This window comes from Haliaeetus leucocephalus, unplaced genomic scaffold (assembly GCF_000737465.1).
Source record: "Haliaeetus leucocephalus isolate CR32 unplaced genomic scaffold, Haliaeetus_leucocephalus-4.0 Scaffold915, whole genome shotgun sequence".
Classification (NCBI taxonomy): Eukaryota; Metazoa; Chordata; class Aves; order Accipitriformes; family Accipitridae; genus Haliaeetus; species Haliaeetus leucocephalus.
The window spans coordinates 348683-370153 of NW_010973351.1; the positions used below are offsets into that span (position 1 = coordinate 348683).

Below are 21471 nucleotides of genomic sequence, written 5' to 3' on the forward strand. Positions count from 1 at the left end.
TTTGTACATTGACTTGAAAGAGGCCAGAACATCATGGCTGAAAATGGTGCAGAGGAAGCAAAGGTGGAGAATGGTAAACTATTAATAGATGTCATTTTCATAAAGCAGTAAGATTTTTAGAAAAGTCACAGCAATTTGGCCAAACTTAGGGTAGTTTGCCTAGAAATAAAGGCGTCATGCCATTTTAGAGAAAGAGGGATAACATATATGCAAGACCCACCAAGGTTCAAAGTTTGGAAGTCAGAGCTAGCTTAGTGATTAGAGAGCCTCAGGAAGCAGAGGATTCTTTCAGACTTGAAATTAAAATTGAACATTACCCTAAAGATATATTTTAGTTGAATTAATACTTTATTTGGATCCATAAATCAATTATGGAGTTGTGTTGTGCAGTATGTCAACTGTAGTGACCAAAACAGAACGCTGGAATATGAATCATTCAAAGGAATTAAATTTCTTATTCTTAGTGACCTTTACCGAGTCCCATGATGTATATGCATCAGTTTTTCCACCTCCACCATGAAATACAACGTTTTCATCCTTAGCAAGTTTAGCTAAGGACCATACCTTAAAAACTGTGTATCAGAAGTGACCAGTAATGTTAGTTACAGCATAAAAAACCCCCTCAGTTAACACTTACAAGGTAAAAGTAGGGTTTGATACACAAAGCAACAGCCAAACTGAAAATATACCTTGGCCTTGAAAACCTGTTTCTCAGTAGCTGAATAACAGGTAACTGTAACAATATGTCAGCAACACAATGAAACTTCCAACATATGTACACCTTGAGTCTAATGTTAATTAAATGCGTTATCAAGAAGAAGGCAATCAAACTGTAGACGAGGCTAGTGTGTGTGGTTAATAAGCAAAGCGCTCTAGAGGAGTGCAATCCATCCTTAACTTGGTATTTTCCCAGCTGAGATTAGAAAAATAATTCATACCCCTCAGGAAGATGTTCGTGCACTCACTAATAATGCACCCCTGGCAAGTTTAAGATTGTGTGATTTCTATCATCCTTTGGAATATCTGAAATAAAGGTACTTTTCAACCATGTCTACATCATCAGAAGTCAAAAGCTAGACATCCTGCAACTGATGGTCACCATGTACACACAGACAGACCCTGAACTTGTATGTGGCCTTTTAGGAGCTGAACCTGAGATGGGAAAAAACCTGAGTTCTGAATGTCTGGTGGGACTTGGCCAGGGTCACTAAGAAGACTAACACTATAACTAAGCCAAGATTTAGGATGGTCGTCTTCCTATTATTCTCTGGTCACCAGTCCAGAGGAATCTGAACCCAATAACTGAGAAGCCTTCATGAAGTTAGCAAGCATTTCCTCATATCCCTTCGAAGGCAATCGAAGAATCGTGAATCTGACTTTTAATGTTTGCTTACTTTAATATGGAAGGAACCTGTGCATCCTGGCGAGTAATGCCTTCCCTTATTTTTCCTTGCCTTGCCTTCCCTGCCCTTTCCTGCGCTTCTGTGCTTTACCCTACCCCAAGTGATTTATTCACTGCATCAGTGCATTTAAGTCATCAGAATGGACAGTATTGCTTTATATCTTCAAGCCAAAAAAGAAAAAGACTTTTTTAGGTTAACCCAATTTTTTGTATTCTCATTTTGAGACAACAAGAGGTCACTGTAAATAATTTTCACCTGAGTGAATCATTAAGCCATTTCACCTTAAATATTGCATTGTACTGTAATTAGCAATACTAGCTCTTTAAATGTTAAATTAGAGATAAGTATTTTGTTATTACAAACTGCAGAATTTCATATTAGATAAAAGTTCATAAAATCATACAGCAGCATGAGAGGTTCTGGTTTTTGTTCTAAATGCAAAGTATGTGTGGGGTACAGAAACATCTTTGGTTATGAGTTAAAATGCATCAATCCTGTTGTCCTCATATAACTCACCATAGCAATTATTTAAGTGATTCTGAAGAGTATCTTCCTTTTCATATGTAGCGATTTGTGTGATAAAAGGGCACTGGAGTAATAAAAAGTGTATATTTTACTGGTGGTTATGAAACACTGTGTGCCTGAAATAAGTATAGTGAGTAATGCCAAATAGCATTTGCAAACTTAAACAAATTGAGTCACATATCTTGTAGAAAACAGTCCAACATACGTGCCAACAAACCAATCTAGGGCAAAGGACTAGTGAGAACGAATGCAGCTTGATTACTATGCAGCATGACTCAAACTTGAAAGAAACTTCAAAGAAAATTACCTGAGAATGGATTTTTAAAATATGTTATTTTTCCTCTTTAATTTTTAATTGAAAACATTATTGAAGTTATTTTTGCAAAAAGCCCCCACCATTTATTTGAATCTTTCAATATTTTCAAAGGAATTTTAATTTGATGTGTTCATTTACACTGGTTTAAGTGAACCAAACATATTTACTTGTTTACTTTTCAAACAGAACCACAGAGAAAAATGTCTTAAGCACTTGTATAAGGAACACTGGCAAATTCTACCTGGATGAACATGAACTGTTCAAAATTTCTATACAAGGAGATTGGAAAGTAACAGAAGTATGGAAAATATTGTTCCATTTAATAAATTATCTAAGAAACATCTTGTAAAATTAAATTTGCAAAGTGAAAAATACTCTCCCAAGTGAAGAGTAGTAATTTATTGACAGATATGTCAAACCAGTAATAAAGTAATATACTAGAAAAGGGATGAAAAGTTAAGAACTTCATCCCTGAAGATAAATAAAAGACCTAACAGATACAAACCATCATTACACAGAATGAAAATGTTGCAATAAAGTTAAATACCTTGTCAGCAACTGGGTACTAAAGCCACGCTTCCCAATTTAACAGTATCTCTTTGCAAGATTTGGCTTAAAACAGAGAAAAAATCAGAAACTGGCACTATGCAGCTTAGGAAGAATCAAACAAAGAAGACAAGTAGGAATTTCAGAAGCTCCCAGCTCACCGTGGGGGCTTGCAGACGAGCCCTGCAGATGGGTACAGGGGCTCTGGCAGCCTGAAGGAGCCCTTGCTCCCTTTTACTTGCAGCCAGCTGTTTTGAGCTGGACTAGTTCATCAATCTGCAAAGAAGCTCCACATACGATGTACTGGCACAATTTTGGGTGGCGTGCTGTGTTTTTGCATAAAACAAGATTTTTTTTTTTTAATGCCACTGGACAGTTATATCTTACTGTCAAACTGTGGCCCCAGTGCTGGTCAGTGTCACAGCTCCTAACTGCTGGTGTCCTTGCCTTCAAAACTCAAATCCCTCGATGCTGTGCTACGTGCTGAGGTTACTGTGAATCCAGAGCCACTCGGAGCTGAGATGTGGAATCTCTCCTAATTCCTGATTCCTTTGCGGGGGGGGTCAAGTATGTCCTGGCTCTTGATTTCACAGCCTGCTTGGACGTTCTCTGAAAAATAGGCATCTACACCTAAAGTTGGCTTTTTTTTTTTTTTTTTTTTTTTTTTTTTAAATGGGAAAGTGGGAAGGCTTCCTTTTGGCTACTAGCTCCAGAATGACAGCTCTCACCCAAGAACTGGAGACACTCCGTGCTGGTGCCTTCTTTGCCTGAAGGCACTCCCCAGCACACCAGCCTGACTACAAAGTTACTGACTGTTTAGAATTAAAAAAAAAAAAAAATAGAGCCCTTATCCCTTCCTTTTGAACTCCATATCACGTATTTAAAGGTCTTGCAGCCTGAAAAAAAGCAGCGTGAAAAGCAGCAGGGCTCTGCAGCCCAGCAGAGCAGGCATTTGCTGTGGAGAGGGAAGACGCGTACTCCGGGCACCAGCATCTCCCTCTCCACCGCTTGCCCCAGGGCAGCAGCACCAACCGCCCCGACCTGCTCCTTCATGGGTGTCCTAACGAACAGGCATGATACGAACACACAGAACAGATTGAACCCTTCGGGCAGTGTAAACTAATGTTTATCTAGGTTTAGGATCCAGATGGGGCTCGGCTCAAGATAGGTGTTCAGCTGGTCAGTACTGTCAAAATCAGATGTTTTTAAAACCTTCAGGCTTAGGAGCTTTTAATAACTAATAGTCACCTTTACAGGGTTTGGGGATTTTTTTTGAAACTATCAAGGCTCAGGATTCCTGGTTCCTGAGGTCCATTTTAGTAATGAAATCTTTTTGTGGAGATGGGCCTCAGTGACAAAAGGGTTATTTTGATTCAGGCTCCAAATTAATCTTGTGCCTCCTGCAACTGCTCCTGAAGGACTCAGAGGCAAACATCTAGAATAACCTAGTCCCACCTTTTTGGAGAACCTAAAGGAATTCAGATGATCAGGCTTCTTTATTTACGGAATTTTCTCATTCATAGACCCATCTTTTCACTATGGAATTTCTTGGTTTGCGGTGTATCTATAGTATTCAGCTTAAGTGCTATTAATGTCTTATTTATTTTACGTATGCATATATCCACATACTACCACCTAATGATCTTTAGAACAGATCCAATTACAAAAGATGTATTCAAGGAAGTTTTAACTCTGTCCCAGCCATTCGGAAAGCAAATATAATTCAGTTCACGCCTATCAGAATTAGAAGCTGAAGTCAGTATTGTGTAGAACAAGCTATGCTTACCATCAGCAGCCCTTTATAAGCGTAGACAATCCCAAGCCAAATTGTCATGTGAGTGTTTTCGCAGTGCTCCAAGATTGGTCGGATGGAGATATCTCTGCCCGCAGGGTCCGGCTGCAAAAATAAAAGGTGAAATATTTGGATTCAGATTTCATTTGTATTCATTTGTATCACCTCAGAGGTACTTAAATCTACCCTCAGTAGATTGAGGATGGGTAGAATGCAGAGTATTTAAAGTAACTTGCGATGACTGCAGACCCATGAACCTGCAAAGGGATACAGTGAAAAGTAAAGATCTGAGGGAAAAAACTGCATGTCATGTGGTTTATTTCCCTTGTCCCTGGACTGAAACCTCTACTCAGTCTGAAGGATTCCACCACTATTAACCAGGTGAGGTCACCTCTACTGCAAACCAGAAAGAAAATGTCTGAAGTCACTCTGTCTTTAACAGTGTCAGTCACATTTATCAGCTTTAGGACATCTAATTTTTCTGCAAGGCAAACAGCTTGAATGCACAGGCATGAGAAGAAATGTCCTTAAAGTCATCTTTCCTTTCACCTGCGGTTCTTGTGTCACTGGCAAATGGCTGATAAACAATGTATGAAACAATGCTGTGTTTCAGGTGTTTTTTCATCGATAACCATGAGCTAAATCAAAGGCCATTTACTATGGAAACTACAGCAGCAGCTCAGAAGAGAGTATAAATCATCAAAAATCTGGAAAAAATGTCCTTTAGAGCAAGTGAACGTCTACACAAAATTTAATACTGCTGGAAGCTTTGTAGCGTTCCATTTATTTTGAAAAGGAGATTGTATGAAAGTGCAGAATCAAGAGGGCTTGCAGACTATCAGGACTGTTTGTATGAGGGAGAAGTTACAATTAAGACTCAGAGAAACCTGCAAGAACCACCCCCCACCTCCTTGGCCTTTAATTTTTTAAAACAGGAGAAAAAACAGTTGACACAAAGAGCAAACAGGTACTAGCTACTATGCTGCCTACAATTAGAATATATATTAGGGTCTGGTCAAACTGCTTTTTAATGGTGTCCATTGATAAGAACACAAGGTGCTTCTCGTATGTGATCCTAAGAGATCCTGTTTTAGTTAGATACTGCAGATTACTCCTGGTGGCTATTCTGAGCTGTGTGTACCTACAGTCTGTTTTGCTTTACAGAAAACACTGAAATACTGAAAGCTATTTTTCCTTTCTACTTTGAAACAGCAGATCTGAGCTTTAGCTAAACTAAGATCAACCCAGACACAACATTCTGTACCTGGTTGTCCCAGTGGGCTTTGCAATTTCCCTTTTTGATGAATAACACATGTAAAATGTCTCATGCAGAAGTATAGTGATTAAAATATGAGATAAGGAAAAATCACGTTTTTACCAACTGAAACATAGAATTGTATGTGGAAGGACTTTAGAGAGATCTGAATAATTTCCTAAAGCTTATTCTTGCTGCATCTGATGCTGGTATGAATTTTGCTATGGATTTCAGTGGCCACAGCATTAATCCACAACTCGGTTCCTTCCATCAGTCTTTTTTTATGTGAGGCATTGCCCCTGACCTCATACGCTGTAAAAAATTAATGTAACAAATAAGGAGGTAGATGTGGGGGCGGGGGGGACACACACACGACGACACATGTGACACCAAACAACCTTGTGCAAAGCACTGCACAGTCAAAGGAGTCACGATTTTCTTTGCAAATCCTGCAGGAGACAAGACGTCAACATTTAAAACCTTTTCCTATCCTGGACTTCTCTAGAAACCCTGAAGAGGAGAATAAAGATCTTGAAAAAAAGGTGTCCTAAAATAAGATAAGATAAAAACCAAGAAGGCAATATTAACTCTCCCAGAGAGCTTATGACTCCACCCCAATGGTTGCTGATGGCAAGCAAAGAACCATTAGCTGAAAAATTGAAATGACTGCAAACATTAAGTGGCATCACAGCATTTAAGATGCTACAAATGTTTGTCTGGGGATCAGTTGAACTACCTCATTCTCCCCCATCAATGACAAAAGCCCAATGGTAAAATTTAGGTGCACAGAAGAGAAAGTACCTTTTAATGTCAAAGTTACAACCTGCTATGTTCAACATCATTTTTGACTAGTACAAAGTAAAGTTCACATGACAAATCATTCAAATATAGCCCTGAATGTGTAACTGATGTGTGAACAGGACTGTACCACAGAGACATTTTTCAGAAATTCTAAACTACATCTGAGCCTGCTATAAAGATACTTTTTTTTTTTCCATCTTTTGAGTTACAGTATGCCAACAGTTGCATCCCTCATGGTCTGGAATTATGGAAGTTACATAAAATTTAAGCTTGTGGTCATCAGAATGTCTTTTTTTTTTTTTTTTCCCCTTCACACCAGGAAGTCAGCACAGGACTGTCTCTTCATTTCCCCAGGTCTACATTCTTTCTGCCACGTGTTCCCTCTATTTCAGTTTTGTACTTTTGTGAAACAAGAAAGTTTATAAATAATGTAGACTTCTACTTGGTGCAATGGACAATGTCATGTGGTTTATTTACCTTGTTCCTGGACTGAAACCTCTACTCAGTCTGAAGGATTCCACCACTATTAACCAACTATGAGTAATAGGAATTATTCCTTATTTTGAAGAATATTACTGAAGTGAGAACTCCTGCTTGGTCAGTGGCAGATTATATTTTTATTTTCACAACGTGGTTATTCTCTAATGCAAATTTGCTTCAAAATTGTTTTCACATGCTATAGAGAGAAAGAGGTTGCATCATTTCCTTAGCAGGAAGACTGCCAGATTTTATAAGGCAATGATAGTTTAAAAGTTATGTTAATTAAATAAAACAGTGTATTCAGATTTTCTATGTGAGATAAGAAAATCTTGTGAAGTGCTCTAGGGGGAGCAGGAAAAGAGAGAAAACTGATTGCAGCATCAGCAAAAGTGTAGATGGGGCAGCACTTCTTTCAAAGGACTTTCCAGATCTGCAAGGTGGCAGTATTTTAAACAAAAATTTGCTGATATCTTGTGCATGTGGACTTAAGCGTTGGCAGGTAGCAGTAATTTTACAGTGAACTGATTTTGCTGATTACTTATGGCTACTGCAGAATGACATTCCTGGTTTACTGCTTTTAATTTGCCACTCTGGTTCTTCACAGATTTTGCATGAATTAACTAATCATAGCAAAAAGCTGGGTTAAAAAAACATATGATATTTTCTGATGTCAAAAGAATTTTTAAAAACTCTACAATTACAGCTGAATGGAGCACTTCACTGACCTCTCTAATCATCCACCATTTGTGCACTTTGTTACTGCTTTAGAGAGGATGACAACATAAATGCTACCAGTGATTATGTATGTACTGGAAATTTGCCCTTTCCTTTTATAGAAAACAATCTAAATGCCCTTCAGATGTCATTCTCAAAAGCCTGAAGACCTCCTATCCTGTGATTAGGCTGAAGCCTTCCTACCTCTTCTGAAACCTAATAAGGTTTCTGACATTGACATCAATTTCTGGAGTGTTTTCAGCAGTTGAACATAAACAGTTCAATCTGTTCACTTCATACAGGAGTTGTGTATCATCACCAGTGAAATGCTTGTTTTACATGAGATCTGCTAGGTCTAGAAAGCAACCCAAACCAGTAAAAAGATTACCTACACAATGTTTATATCCCCTCTCTGTGCATGTTCAAATTATTACTAGTCAATTTTGTAGCTTTGTCGCCTTTTCATTTTCTTTGCTCCTCAGTCTGCTGGTGGGCTGGCAGATCCTCCTCGTAGTAGGTGAGCAATGCCTTAGGTAGGTACTGCCAGAGGGAGGAGTGAAGCTTAAAACCACCTGGAACCAGCAGGAAAAATTGCAGGAGGGACGCTGGCAGGGGCAATGACAGAGACCATCAAGTGCCTCCTGCCTTCCTACACCTCCTCCGAACAACTGAGCAGCAAGGAGACTCTTGCTTTCTTCACCTTTCTATGGTTTGCAATACAAAACTACAGGCTCGGATTAAGCTGCTTTCCAGAGTGGCCCATGTTAGGGAAGCAGAAAGGCCGTGCTTCAAGTGCAAGTGCAGTTTTTGTTGAACAATTATCTGCAATTCCTTTAAGGGTCTGGCTCCACTTGAGTAAACAAATGCATGCAGTGTAATGGACAGCTTTCCTTGTCTTGGGCTAAGGTGTGGGAAGATGGGGCAAATCACCCTGAGGTACCTGTGCCTTCTGGGCAGCATGTTATTTGATCCATATAAAGACAGCTCTCATCTCCTTTTTTTCATCTCTACAATTTCTTAGTTGCTATTGTACTAGCCAAATCCCTTTGGAAAAGACCCCGTGCAGTGAGGAGATATTTGTACGACGATTAATGTATCGTTGACTTATTTTATGTCTTTATTGCCATTCCTTCTCTACAGCTCCACACAGGTCTTAAAAAAAGGAGAAAGGGTCCATGTTCCACGAGGCATTTCATCCAGCAAATGTCTGTGAAGAACAGACTGGGCCACCACACAGTATCCAAAAGTCCTTGACCTTCCTAAGGTGGTACTTCTAGCTGGTCACCTTTTCAGGTCCCGTTGCCAGAACACCAGATGATCCTTATTTTCAGAGTTGTGGTGCTGTTCTGTAACACAGCTCACAGGTGGACAATCTCAGCAAGCTTTCTAAGAAACTTTGCAGCAGATTTCCAGTGTGACATTTCGTCATTTCTGCAGCTGCAGTTTCATCGGTGAAAAAAACAGAACATTAGGCCTCAGTCTTTTCCAAAGACGGATATGAAACATAAGGTAAATAGTTGCAGCTTCAGTTTACTAGGTTTAAAATAAACTGTGCAGTTCCCATATTATAGGAAAATACAGGACCATACTCTTCTGTCACACTGTTAAAATGGACTTCATATACCATCCCACTCTCTGTTTTATCTTCCCTTTAAATGGCTTCCATCTAACTGGCATAATGACTGTATACTATCGCTAGTCTGCAGCATGAATTAGACAACTCTGGCATTTTTAATTTGGCACATTTAACAGTCATATGGAGCTCAAATGTGATTCCTTATCTGAAAACCCAGACTTTGCTAAATTACAAGATCATCCTTCTTTTTAAAATTTTTTTTTTTCCAAGGATAACTATAGTTAGTTTATACTATAAATTCTGTAAGAAATCAAATTTACTTGCATGTTGTAACAGGCCCTCCTCTGTGCTAAACTGCATATCCGAACAGAAAAGTATTCCACAAAAGGGTTTAAACAGTTTTCACATGCAGTATATTGTAGCCAGGCTCTCAATTACTGATGAAAAGAGAAAAAGAAAGATCAGAGGCTGTTTACTTTTCAATTACTTAATAATTTGATGTATTTTTAGAGAAAAAACAACTGTGATATGAAAAAAAGATTTGTCAGGAAACAGATCCCTTTTTTTCACATGTTTATTACTTTGTGTGGTCATACCTTCCATGAATACAAAATGGCAGATGCAATACCAAGCTGGGTTAGCTCACTTGGAATGTCTTCCAATTAAAAATTTGGTAGGCAACCCAGAATAAAAGCTTGCTTGTCTTTGTTCATATCTGAGCTTGGGTTTAAATGCGTTATGAATTACATTGTATGTTGTATAGTAGCTCAGCCGAGTACAAAACTGCTACTGGATTCTTGCAGTCCAGTGACCAATTTAATTTCCCTTCAAGATTAATTGGGAAGTTTCATCATTTCTGTAATAGTCTAATGATCCAGGAGAGTGATTGATTTAAAGACTTTTTCTTCACATATTTTTCTTTGATTCAGAGTCATGGGACAATTTGATCATGGAACAGAAAATCAGTTTTAATAGGTAAGCACAGTACTATTTCACATAGTAAGAGCTGTTTTCCAGTATGAAAATGCAGGACTCTGTTAATAAAAGCAGGCTTTCAAGTAAATAACTATCCTTACACCTGGCCACTCCATGACTGCTGCCAGAGAAATGAGAAACATGATTCTTCTGACTTTAGGAGAAGGTAAGTCCAAGGTTCTGAGCAACCACAATGCCCATGGCATCCAGTGTGCACATTTGATGTTCTCTCATGCAGGCCCCAAGGAGAAAATTATTTTAGACTTGAATTTAGATTTGCTTTTTTCAAATTGTTTAAATAATGTTATTTATATCTGTAAAAACATTTACAGTTGATGATTTATGAATACACAACTGCAGCAAGATAGAATGCTATATCAGTTCCCATCTGAATAGAAAAACTTCTCATAAGGATCAAAAGTTTAGGAATGTTACTTTTTTTAATCTGAAGTGGAAGACAAAATTTTATTTCATGAAATAGTTACAACTGCTTCAGCCCCCAATCTGTGGATTTACTTAGTTTGTACCAGAATAACGGATTAACGCTCATGGCACTATTGGAAAGGGAGCTGTTACCTCTTTTCTGTAGATGAGGAGGAGTCGTCATATGAAGGTTAGGCAAACTGCCTGGGAAATCTGAGAGGAATTCAGCCTATTCTGCTTTCCTTTTTTGAGCTAGAAAAAACATATTCCTTTCTGATAACTATGATCGATACAAAAATTCTCACTCCAGTTTTTATTGCTCCAGAGAGAGAAGCAGTTTTCTACAGTAAATTCCTAATTACAAATTAAAATTAGGAATTTCTAAAATTCTAATTCTAATTAGAAATTTTAATTAGAAATTTACGGGAAAAAATGTTGAAGAAAACTTTCTCTATCTGAATGTTTTTTTCTTTGGAAAAGGATCAATTTCAATAAATTTAATGACTTGAAATCATATTTAAAACCAGTTTTGCAATTCTTTATGATGTCCCCCTGCAAAGTTTTTTAAAATGAAAATGTGTGATTTTTAGATTGTAACTAACTTTTAAACCAGTATTTATTTATATTAATTATACAGATTAAAAACAAATTACTGGCATTTCAAATATTGATGCAAACAACAACAACAAAAAATTGGCTCTGTGTTTTGTGAAAGTTTTAGAAAAGTTAAGTTTATCCTAGTTTGAAACAGAGAAGATTCCAGCCACTTCAAATACGTTAATGAATGATGCTAAGGATTGCTCTTGAAGTTTCTGATGGTTCCACAGCGGTGGTGAGTACTGCAGCAATGCAGTATAGCAGTGTCATTCCCAAACCCACAACAGGAGTGGCTTGGTGGAGTTCTCCAGAGGAGGATTTGCACAGAGCTGCGGTAGGAAGTGTTTCAGGATGCAAGGTTTCTCACGTAGATCTGAATACACACCCCCTGTCCCTGTGACGTGAAGTAAAGGATAGCTTTAGGTTATCCAGGGTGATTACAGGGTATTTTCTGCTTCATTCTTTTTCTTGTTATACTGAAATTCAGCTTCCCACCCCACCTCGGTCAATGGACTGGACTTAAGCATTATCTGGCTTCACAAAAACTTCAAAATTTAAACTCTTCTAACAGTTCAGAAAAAAACCTGTTTACATTGTAACTCCTAAAAAAATCTTCATTCCAAGTGGCATTTTAGCACAGCATACACATGGGACAGCAATTCTGTAATGGTTGGCTAGGTAGAAATCATCACACAATGAAATGACATTTGCTGGAATACCAACATGTATATCCCTATTTTTTTACCTGGTCCCTTTTTTTTCAATTTGGTTTTCTAAAACACACGCAAAAACATACCATATAAACCAAGGAAAAAAGTATTAACACATTTTGGGCCTTCAAAGGTATTAATGTAGATATTTTACATCACTCAACTTGCTACAAACACAGAATCCAGGTCTAACTTTACAAGTGGATGGAAGCAAAGAAAGACAGACAGAAAAAAAAGAAAACATCTTAGAGATAACCACTGTAATTCCTACTACCCCAAAACAATAAGGTCTCGTAATACAGTCACAGTGATAGTCACAGCGTAATATCTTTAAAACAAACCTACTTTCTAGCTCCCCATCTCTCTTGTACAAATAATTCCATAAAGCAGTAAACATACATACTGTAAGTTAGTGTGATTGAAAGATGATAAAATGCCAGAAGAGTTATTTATAAGCTCTTGTATTGTGAATGTGTCCATACATTCACTTGTAAAGAAAATCTCTCAGCAGCATTATTTATAACATCACTTTACCTAATGATTTTTATTTTTCCTGTTGTGGTGCTTCATTTTTATTTAAATGAAACTGGGTTTTGAGAGCCAAAAGGTTCCCAGAGATTTCTTGGTATTTTTATTACTATCATCCCCTAATCCAAGCAGTTTCATTTATTTGCATTAACATAAAATACAAAATAATAGATTAGACTGAGGAAAGAAACCCCTGTGATCCCTGCAAACAAATGCAGACTAGTAATGGAAGGGAAAAGGTAAAAATTCTCTTGTATCATGAAGTGTTTCAAACAACTGTGACTAAGTCTTCCCACTCTGCACTCAGCAATCTCTTCAGTAGAAATTTTACATCATATTATATCCTTGGAGAATGTTGCCCCAATTACATATCTAGGGACTGCATAATGAAACGTTTCTGTGTATGTGCATGGAGGCAGCGGGACAAAAATGTTACAAAGACTTAATAAAGCATTCTCAGCAGTAGAACATTTGTTTTTCTTTGAAGGGAGGACAAAAGGCCAAGCTATGTAAGAAAAGCGGGTTAGAGGAATGAAGACCTTTGTTACTGCCCAGACCCTCCTGCATTGCACAGATTCTTCCAGAAACGTGCACTTCTTGGTATCAGCTTCACAAACTGAGGAAGAGTATATTCCCCTCCATTCCTGTGAAGCTGCCCAGATTTGTGGCTGACAAGCTGGACATGCAGTTGCTTCTAGTTTTTTTTTTTTTCTTTTCCTAACTAGATTTCCTGCTACGCTGGAGACCATGCCAGCCACTCTTCTTGGTTGCTGGAGCAATTCAATACCTCCTTGCTTACGGTAATGGAAACAGACAGCGTTAATGTGGAAGGATGGCAAATGCATAAGGGAGAACAGTAGAGCAAAAATGCAGAGGACAGCCATAGACAAACTGTTAGGGTGGCCCCAGCAGGAACCAAGATAGAGGCTTTTTTTGCAGATAATTTTCTAGCAGGTAGGCTTTGAGTTGTAAGCAAGGCTATGACTTCTCGTTCTTTCTGTGGCACTTAGAGAAACAGGATTTAGCACTTTTCCAGTAAATAAGCCAGATTTGCACCCAATGGATAACAGAATCTAGCATCGGTTGCTCCTCCCAACAAGAAAAACTCTCAGGCTCTCAATTATGCCCAGCTATTTGGGCCAAGGAAGGCAATAATCTCACCTCTGTAATTGTCTTACATTTTCTGTTTAGTGCTATAATTCCTTTGATTTATGGATTCCGACAATATTTATTACTATGCCTATTTGCATTGCGGTGACAACAACAAATGGACACTGTCTTCATGCAGAAAGTGAAAAATTCATTCGTTAAGAGGATTTAAAAACATACATATGAGGGGTGGGAGAAGAGAGAAGCATAAAGTAGGATTGCATGACATTTTCAGAGGTAAATATCAGTGGAGACCACTGTCCCCCTATGCAGGCACTGTGGCAAATAAAAAGGATTACTTCTCAACTTGAAGGACATTTTAATTTCCTCACCTGTTATTTTATACTCTCCAAAATGGTTAGACGATGGTCCATCAATGCACTACTGGAGGATTTTGTTGCTAAATTTATGACTGTGCTAAGACATAATTCAGAAACTGTTGTATTAAGTGGAGGTCTTTCCTTTGTTTTCAAAAATTTTGAGCAAATCTTTAACTCATAAATGCTAAGACTAGCTTAATAAGTATATTCTCATAATTACATCACAATAGTTGTAGCACCTAAACCTCCTCCAAAGTCTTTTTAGAATTAGGTGATTCAACTTCCCCATCACAAAAGTTGCTCTGTCTAAAATCAACTCCTAATTTCTTGTTGACAGTCAAATATAAGGTGCATCTTAATATACGCAAGTACATGAAAACATTTGTCTCTCATAAGAATTTTGAAGATTTCAATTTTTTTCTCCCACCTTTCAACACTAGTAATGTCTCAGATATATATAAACATTTTTACATACCATCATCCAAAACTGAATGGAAGAATAAATAAATAAAGGTCAGGTCAACAGATATATTTTTATTACTTCAAAAGATTTAATTTGTTTTTGACCTTTTAAAACTGTTAACCTTATTTGATATAACCTAACTCCATTTTGAAAAGAAAGGTCATTTCGAATTAAAAAGAGATTTTTTTTTTAGTTAACAAAGGTCAACAAGAACATTTTAGCACTTTTCTACCAAAATAATTCTGCATGGGGAAACTCACTGAGACTGCCTTTTTCTTACAGGTATATAAATCTTATGACTACTCAATGTTTTATGAGAACAATATCTCAATACCTAAATTAAGGAACATGAACAGCAATAATATTGTAAATCCATGGCCTTGACAGATTAATTCTGAAGATTCACCCTTGACAGTATAACTGATCCTATCTTAGAGTAGAATGACACCAATGAATGAACCACACATCTTTACAACTTTTACTGGCATAATTATGCCAGTAAAGCCTACAGGCTGGAGGTGAGTATAGGTGACTAAAGGTACACAAAGTATGCCTTCATCTTCGGTAGAGCCCTGCTTCGGCTGTGAAAGATGTAGCCCTCAGCAAACTAAAACTACTCTTGGAATCTTAAATTGACGCTTTTCCTGCCTTAAAGAAGGACTCTGAAATGCGGCTTAGGATTGCACAGTTAATATTGGCATTACAGTTAAATAAGACCGTTTTGATCATTGTCTCATCTTCAGCAAAATGCAGGATGTAGATTTCCCTTGCATTAACTCCAGTTTGAAATAAAATATCTCTTTTAGAAAAAACATTCAGTGATGATGAACCTATATAACTGTTGCTGAGTCAATTTTGTTGACTGCAAAAAAAATTGACCCTCATTTTGCTCCTCATTTCTGAAATGAATTTAGTATCAGGTTCCCATAGTTCTTACTATGTTTTGTCTAATGAATTGAAAGGCTATGTAACAAAATGTTGGCATTTAAAATTTTGGCCCAGTGAACTCTTAACATAGTCCTTGATAAGCTAAATATTGAGCTCCTAGTGTTTTTCTCTATGGACAAGTTGTATCTTTCTTTAAAAAGTCTTATTGCTTTTCCTTGGACAGTTGGACTAGAAGTTTCCTGAATTCTGAAGAGTAAGATGAAGCACACTGTGCTGGTTATGGCTGCCCTGGAGCCATATCCAGGATTAATACCACCATAACACCCAAGGTCAAGTTAGACCAAAGTGTATATATGAAACTACAAATGCCATAAAAATCTCTCAATTTCTCTTTACTCTATTCTAAATGAATAGAGAGATGCTAAGATAGTTTAAAAGCTATAGAAAAGAAAATAGATAATCTTGAAATCTTATTCACCAATTATTTCTCCTGATTTCATAGGAATAGTTGACACGAGTAAGAACCAATAATAATTGCACTAAACAACCTTAAAAGTTACATGCCCCCAAAACACAAAAAGAATAACAGTTACGGAGATTTTTGATTTTTTTCCATTACGTCTTTCTTCTACAAATAGCTATTTCAGTGTTGCCACTTCTATTGACGTTATTCAGTGCAAAGCAGGTAGTCATGGGAATTTTTTCTTTCTCTCAGTTCAGTAAAACTTTTATGCAACACTTTTCTTAAATAATTTATCTTCTTTCAGCATCTGTCAGACCAGATTTCATTTAACACAAGTCTACCACACACTTTAAATGTTGCAGGTCCTTTGCTCTGGTATACAACAGAAGAGTTTTCAGTTGATAAGAAAGCAAGCCAACATGAAACAAAACCTAGCAACCATAAAATCCATTTTATATTTCCGTAGAATTGGTTTTTTTACATTGTTAGGCTCCATATCATATAGTTGGGTTTTTCTGGCTTTTGAAGCATATGTTTGATATATATGTAGTACAAGCAGATAAGTCTGCATCTACTCTACCTTGCAATTCCTACATCTTCTTGACAAAAGTAGTACATTTTCTTATTTATAAGATTATGTTTCAGTGAATTCTTGTATTAAAAGATCTGGATGAGATAAAATGCTTATTTTCAACCTAATGAATTACAGGAAGCTGTTGATCTGTAACCATGCTCTGATGTATTTTCGTATTTTTTTCTATAACTAAATACACAGTGTCTATCTATAGCTGTACTATTCTTCTCTTGTCATGTGAACTTTAAGTTGTCTTGGTAGATACAGATGATCTTACCTACAAGCATCTTCCCAGTTCAGATGTGTCAGGTGTTAGTTTAAAAGGATTGTTGCAGCATCCAGTATTGGCAGCAAAGCTTGTAATCTTCACTGGCCTTGAAGAATTCATTGAGGTGGTTATTTCTGAGGTAAAGAGCTTCCACCGTCTTCTGAACCTATCCATCCTTTTTTTTAATAGGGTGTACTTAAGGATTTTATCATTCCTCCCATTATTTTTTTAGGAACGCCTATTACATAATTTTATTTGTAGCAGGTGAGCATGTGTAATTCTTCTAGAGCACCTCTAGAGCTGACATGAAAGCCCTCAAAAACTCTTTCTCAGCACAGCCCCCGACAGCTTACATTTACACCCAAGCTTTCATTTCTGAGATCAAGGCACTGAAAAGAAACAGTAAGTGGATCAGTGCCTTTGTTCTTCCACACCATTTTTCACTGCTCACTGAAAGACAGGCAGAGGATGAGATAAGCCCAGGCAGACGGGCAATATCAGCACAAGGGCAAGAAAAGCAGAACATTTCTGAACGGTGACGGCTGGTGTCGGCTAGGTTTGTCCGATTTGGCATTCACCTCCTTTGTGCTATCCACCTACAGCCACCAGCCTGTCACACGTTTCAGGACAAACCTCTGCTGTTTGAGCTACCTGAGCAATTATTACACTGTCACCGTATCCCCTTTAAGGTAGCAGTGGGACAAGACTTGAGGAGAAGCAGGAGTTGCGACCTTCTGGCACTTTGCGCTGGACCGTGTGCTGCAGTGCCAGAGGACTTCCTCGGAGCAGGACCAGCCTAAATAGCCCAATAAGATTAAGCAGCAGAGGTATGGCCCTGGGAAATCTCAATTTTGCTGATGTGCTTTGAGAAGCTAAGGAAAATGCAGAATGTTCTGCTATAGTGCTCTTGGTTGATCTTCCCCAAAGTAAATCCACACTGAGGATTTCTGGAGCAGCTATGGCAAGAGCCAAAGGATCCAACTTGGCAAGTTAGACGTCTTAGCTCCTCTGCTGGAAGAAGCTTTCCTTACCAATGAGAAACTGAAGCTTGAGCTTGTGTTCACAACTCATCTGAGGCTTGAAAAAGTGCCAGTGGTGACAATTCTCCATCACTTGATTCTCTACGCAGCAGAGCAGACTTTTGGTAAATTAATCAGGAGATGAAATAAGAGTCTCACAAATACAGCTAGGATAGAAATAAACCTTGGGAGCAATGCTGAGATCTGACGGAACAAGGGAAATACTGAAAACTTAAGACATCTGAAACATCCGACCATTTTTGTTCAGGAAGACTGTGGGGAAGAAATGAAGTGGTGGTGAAAATATTCCCTTTTGCCTGCCAAACTAAGAAGAAAGGGAGGAGGGGGCTAAAGCAGAAAGTGGCCAGGTTCACATGCTCCCCCTAAATAGCATCTCCTTCTGTCACTGCAACAGCTAGTGGGGTATGAACTGACTCAGCATCAGTCCCATACACGGTACCCCAGTTAACATATATGAAAAAAAAATGGAAGATAATTCTTTCCGTGACCTGATCAATATTAAAAAAATATATTTTTATCTTTTTATGAACTTTTCTAAAAGTGATTTTTCTCTTGAAATGTGTTTGTGTAAGTAAATGTGTATTTCCATGGCAACAAGGCCTGATGTTCCCAGAATCACCTTGCCATTACTTTATGAATACATCAGGCATTCAATACAACAAATTAAACAATAGCAATTATTGGTTAGAAATGGAAAACTGCTTTCTTAGAAGGCGGTTGAAGGCTATGAAGTTCATGTCTATATGAATCAGAAGTTGTATTATTATTTTAGAAACAGGAACTCCAATCGAGGCAAAATACAAGTGCAGTTGCTTTGATCTTGACTTAACAAAACCAGTGTCTATTAGCTTGAAAAATGTCCATCCAATGTTCCCATCCAGGGAAGAATGGACAGGGAAAGACATATGACAGTTATTCATACACTTATTGTTTATTAAGAAGTGTATCCACCACCGAGCAGTGCTAGGATATCATCAATGGGATGAACAAATGTAAAATTTGAGTAGACTGTGATTTAGGTACCCTGTTAAAACTCCAAGATTTACATATTACGTACAATGAATAAGTAGCATGGTTTGTTTGCATACAGTTTAGGGATTAGAACATCTATTGTTCATGAAAAAATTTAAAAGCACCACCAAAGTAAAGTTATTTCAAAGTACTCATACTATCTTTTACAGGGCAAAAAAAGCCCAACCAAATTCTTATCTAAAATTTCAGAATATTAAAGTTTTCATGTTTTTACCTGGACTTTTTGTCAGAGTTAAAAGTTACATGAACCCATTCCTTACAGACAGTTTATGATAGCCTTCCTCAATTAAATAGTACCATAGTCCACAAATAATTCTCGCTGTAGTAATTAGGGCAACATGTGGAATAATGTATAAGCAAAAATTAATAAGGATATCAGAATCCAGCGCTTCAAAAGCAGAGAATCCTAATTTGCATATTAAATAGTACCTTAGTGCTGTATGAGCAAACCGTCACAATCTGGCCCTATGCATTTCAATTTTTATGGAGGCATATTAACTTCTTATTGTCCTTTAAATACTTTTTTTCCCCCCAAAGAAATAAAGTCTGTGGTATCTCGATAACTATATTTGCTAATTATGACTAAACTAAAGGTTTTAATTTTCAATGTAGTATATTTAAACACACTGTGTTCAAGTACTGTACCAAATATAATAGTCACAGTATGCAATTTGGATTGAATCAAGCAACCATGAATCTAAACATTGAGATATGCATTGTTCACATGTGAATCAAATCAAACCTGAGGACCAGTGTCTCTCGTGACAAGCAATAACAGCTTCCTCCAATACTCTCTGATCTATATTAGCTGTGCAAATATGTTCTTTTTAATTAAAAAGTATATTCTCATAATGCAGATGTTATAGTTTAATTTCTATTCCCAACATATTTTCACAAATGTGACTCCTGATCCTCTCTTTAATAGGCTTTATGTTTGCCGAAATAGTCTCAAAAGAATCCAGTAACGTTTATCTCCATGGTTAAAATCATTTGCCTGTGCCACGGGTTACAAAGACACAGCGTGTAGCTTACAGCCTAAAATCAAATCCACCGGGCACCATTTGTTGCTTCTGGATTTTTTTGCCAGAATATTTTACTCGGTGGAGAATTACTATAAATATATACCTGAAATTCCCTGGCCAAACACCTGCCTATATGGACATAACAGTATCTTTACTGGCATCTCCCAGAACAGGATGTGGTGCTATTTGCACATGTGAATGGCTGTCTTCAACCCTTAGCATTTCAGCATTATCTAAATGAAACAATAAAAATAGAAGTAATAAATACACAGATGAAGGACATGAATGAATACACTATTTTCCTCCATCATCATGCCACCTATTAACAAATGATGAACACTCACACCTGTACAAAATAGTGTTTAAAATGGCTGTAAAAGAGGCAGGTGCAGGCTGTGCTAGCAGAGGAATTTATTTTGTGTGCGTGGACAGTGGCAAACAAAGAAGCTATGATGTTATTGAAGCTATCCATTAATGTGACTGTCCAGCAGGGTTAATGTGTCTTTACTAAAGGGTGCAAAAGGGTGTATTTTCTAGCTCTGCAGTTTAGTGCAATTCAGAGTGTATTATGACTTCAGATCCAGTAGCTGTATCTACAAATTGATTGCTGTAGTTGTTCTTTCTTGTCACCCAGCTGCCAAGGCGGGGAGAGTGCCTACTCTAGGTATAATATGCCTTCCCCAAAGTGAAAGGGAATCTTATTTTTCACTTTACTGGAGTCAGGATTATGCTTGTGATCTTCTGCATTTTTCAAGCTTGACAGGGTTCCTACAACTGCAGCTACTTTGAATCATGTCCTTGTATCATGTCCTGGGCTAGGTACGCCTATTCGAACACTGTCCTGTGGTCTGAAAACCCATCAGTGGATGGAGCACATTAGGCACGCTTTTGGAGCACACCTTCTGATTTAGTTTCACTGAAAAGGACACCAGTTCTTGACTTCATCTCTGAGAACCATTCCAGAAGTGCATTCCCAAATTAAAACCCTGAAGCAGACAGACACAAAGTTCCTTGGGGAGGGAAGCCACTCCATATCCTAAGTCAAGACTTAGATTAAACTGAATAACTTGCATTATCACATGTACATGTGTGTATGTGTGTCTATAGTTTCATATGACATTTCTCTGATAGTTTTTTTTTTTAAAGAGGAAATTGATATTTAAGAAGCTGCAAGTTGAAGATTCAGAGTTTCTCTTTTAATTTGCATTAGAATGCTGAACTATAATTTAACAAGATCAAAACAGAAAACCAAACCACCTTACAAAAGCTGTCTTTCAAGCATGTAAAGATTCAGAATGTATCTGTAAATTGCAGTCTTCAGGCTGATAAGACATTCACCATGACAGTATCACCACAGACAGAAACCTGGAGGGTTTTTTTAGCTATACCCTCACTCTAGATCTGTGGTTTTTAATTTATGTCAAATAGTGATAGCATAGTATCTTGTATGGTAAGCCTGATTTATGAAGGTAGCTCCTATGTACCATAATAAAAAACTCTATTCATTCTTGGTAGTTCCTTAGAGCTGTTGCATCCAGCCAGTCACTTGTGATACTGTAGCACGTACAGGTACACCTGTGCCTGGGCAACAACTCTGGGACCTACTGACGA

At 37.6% G+C, this 21471-nt stretch overlaps 1 protein-coding gene across 1 annotated transcript in view; it reads right to left on the reverse strand.

Annotated features, from left to right (window-relative positions):
- GABBR2 (gamma-aminobutyric acid (GABA) B receptor, 2) overlaps positions 1-21471 on the reverse strand; it is a 383598-nt gene that overhangs the window by 35105 nt on the left and 327022 nt on the right. Inside the window, exon 14 of the mRNA XM_010583585.1 lies at positions 4577-4687. Coding sequence (XP_010581887.1) covers positions 4577-4687 — 111 coding nt within the window. The remainder of the gene's footprint in view (positions 1-4576; positions 4688-21471) is intronic.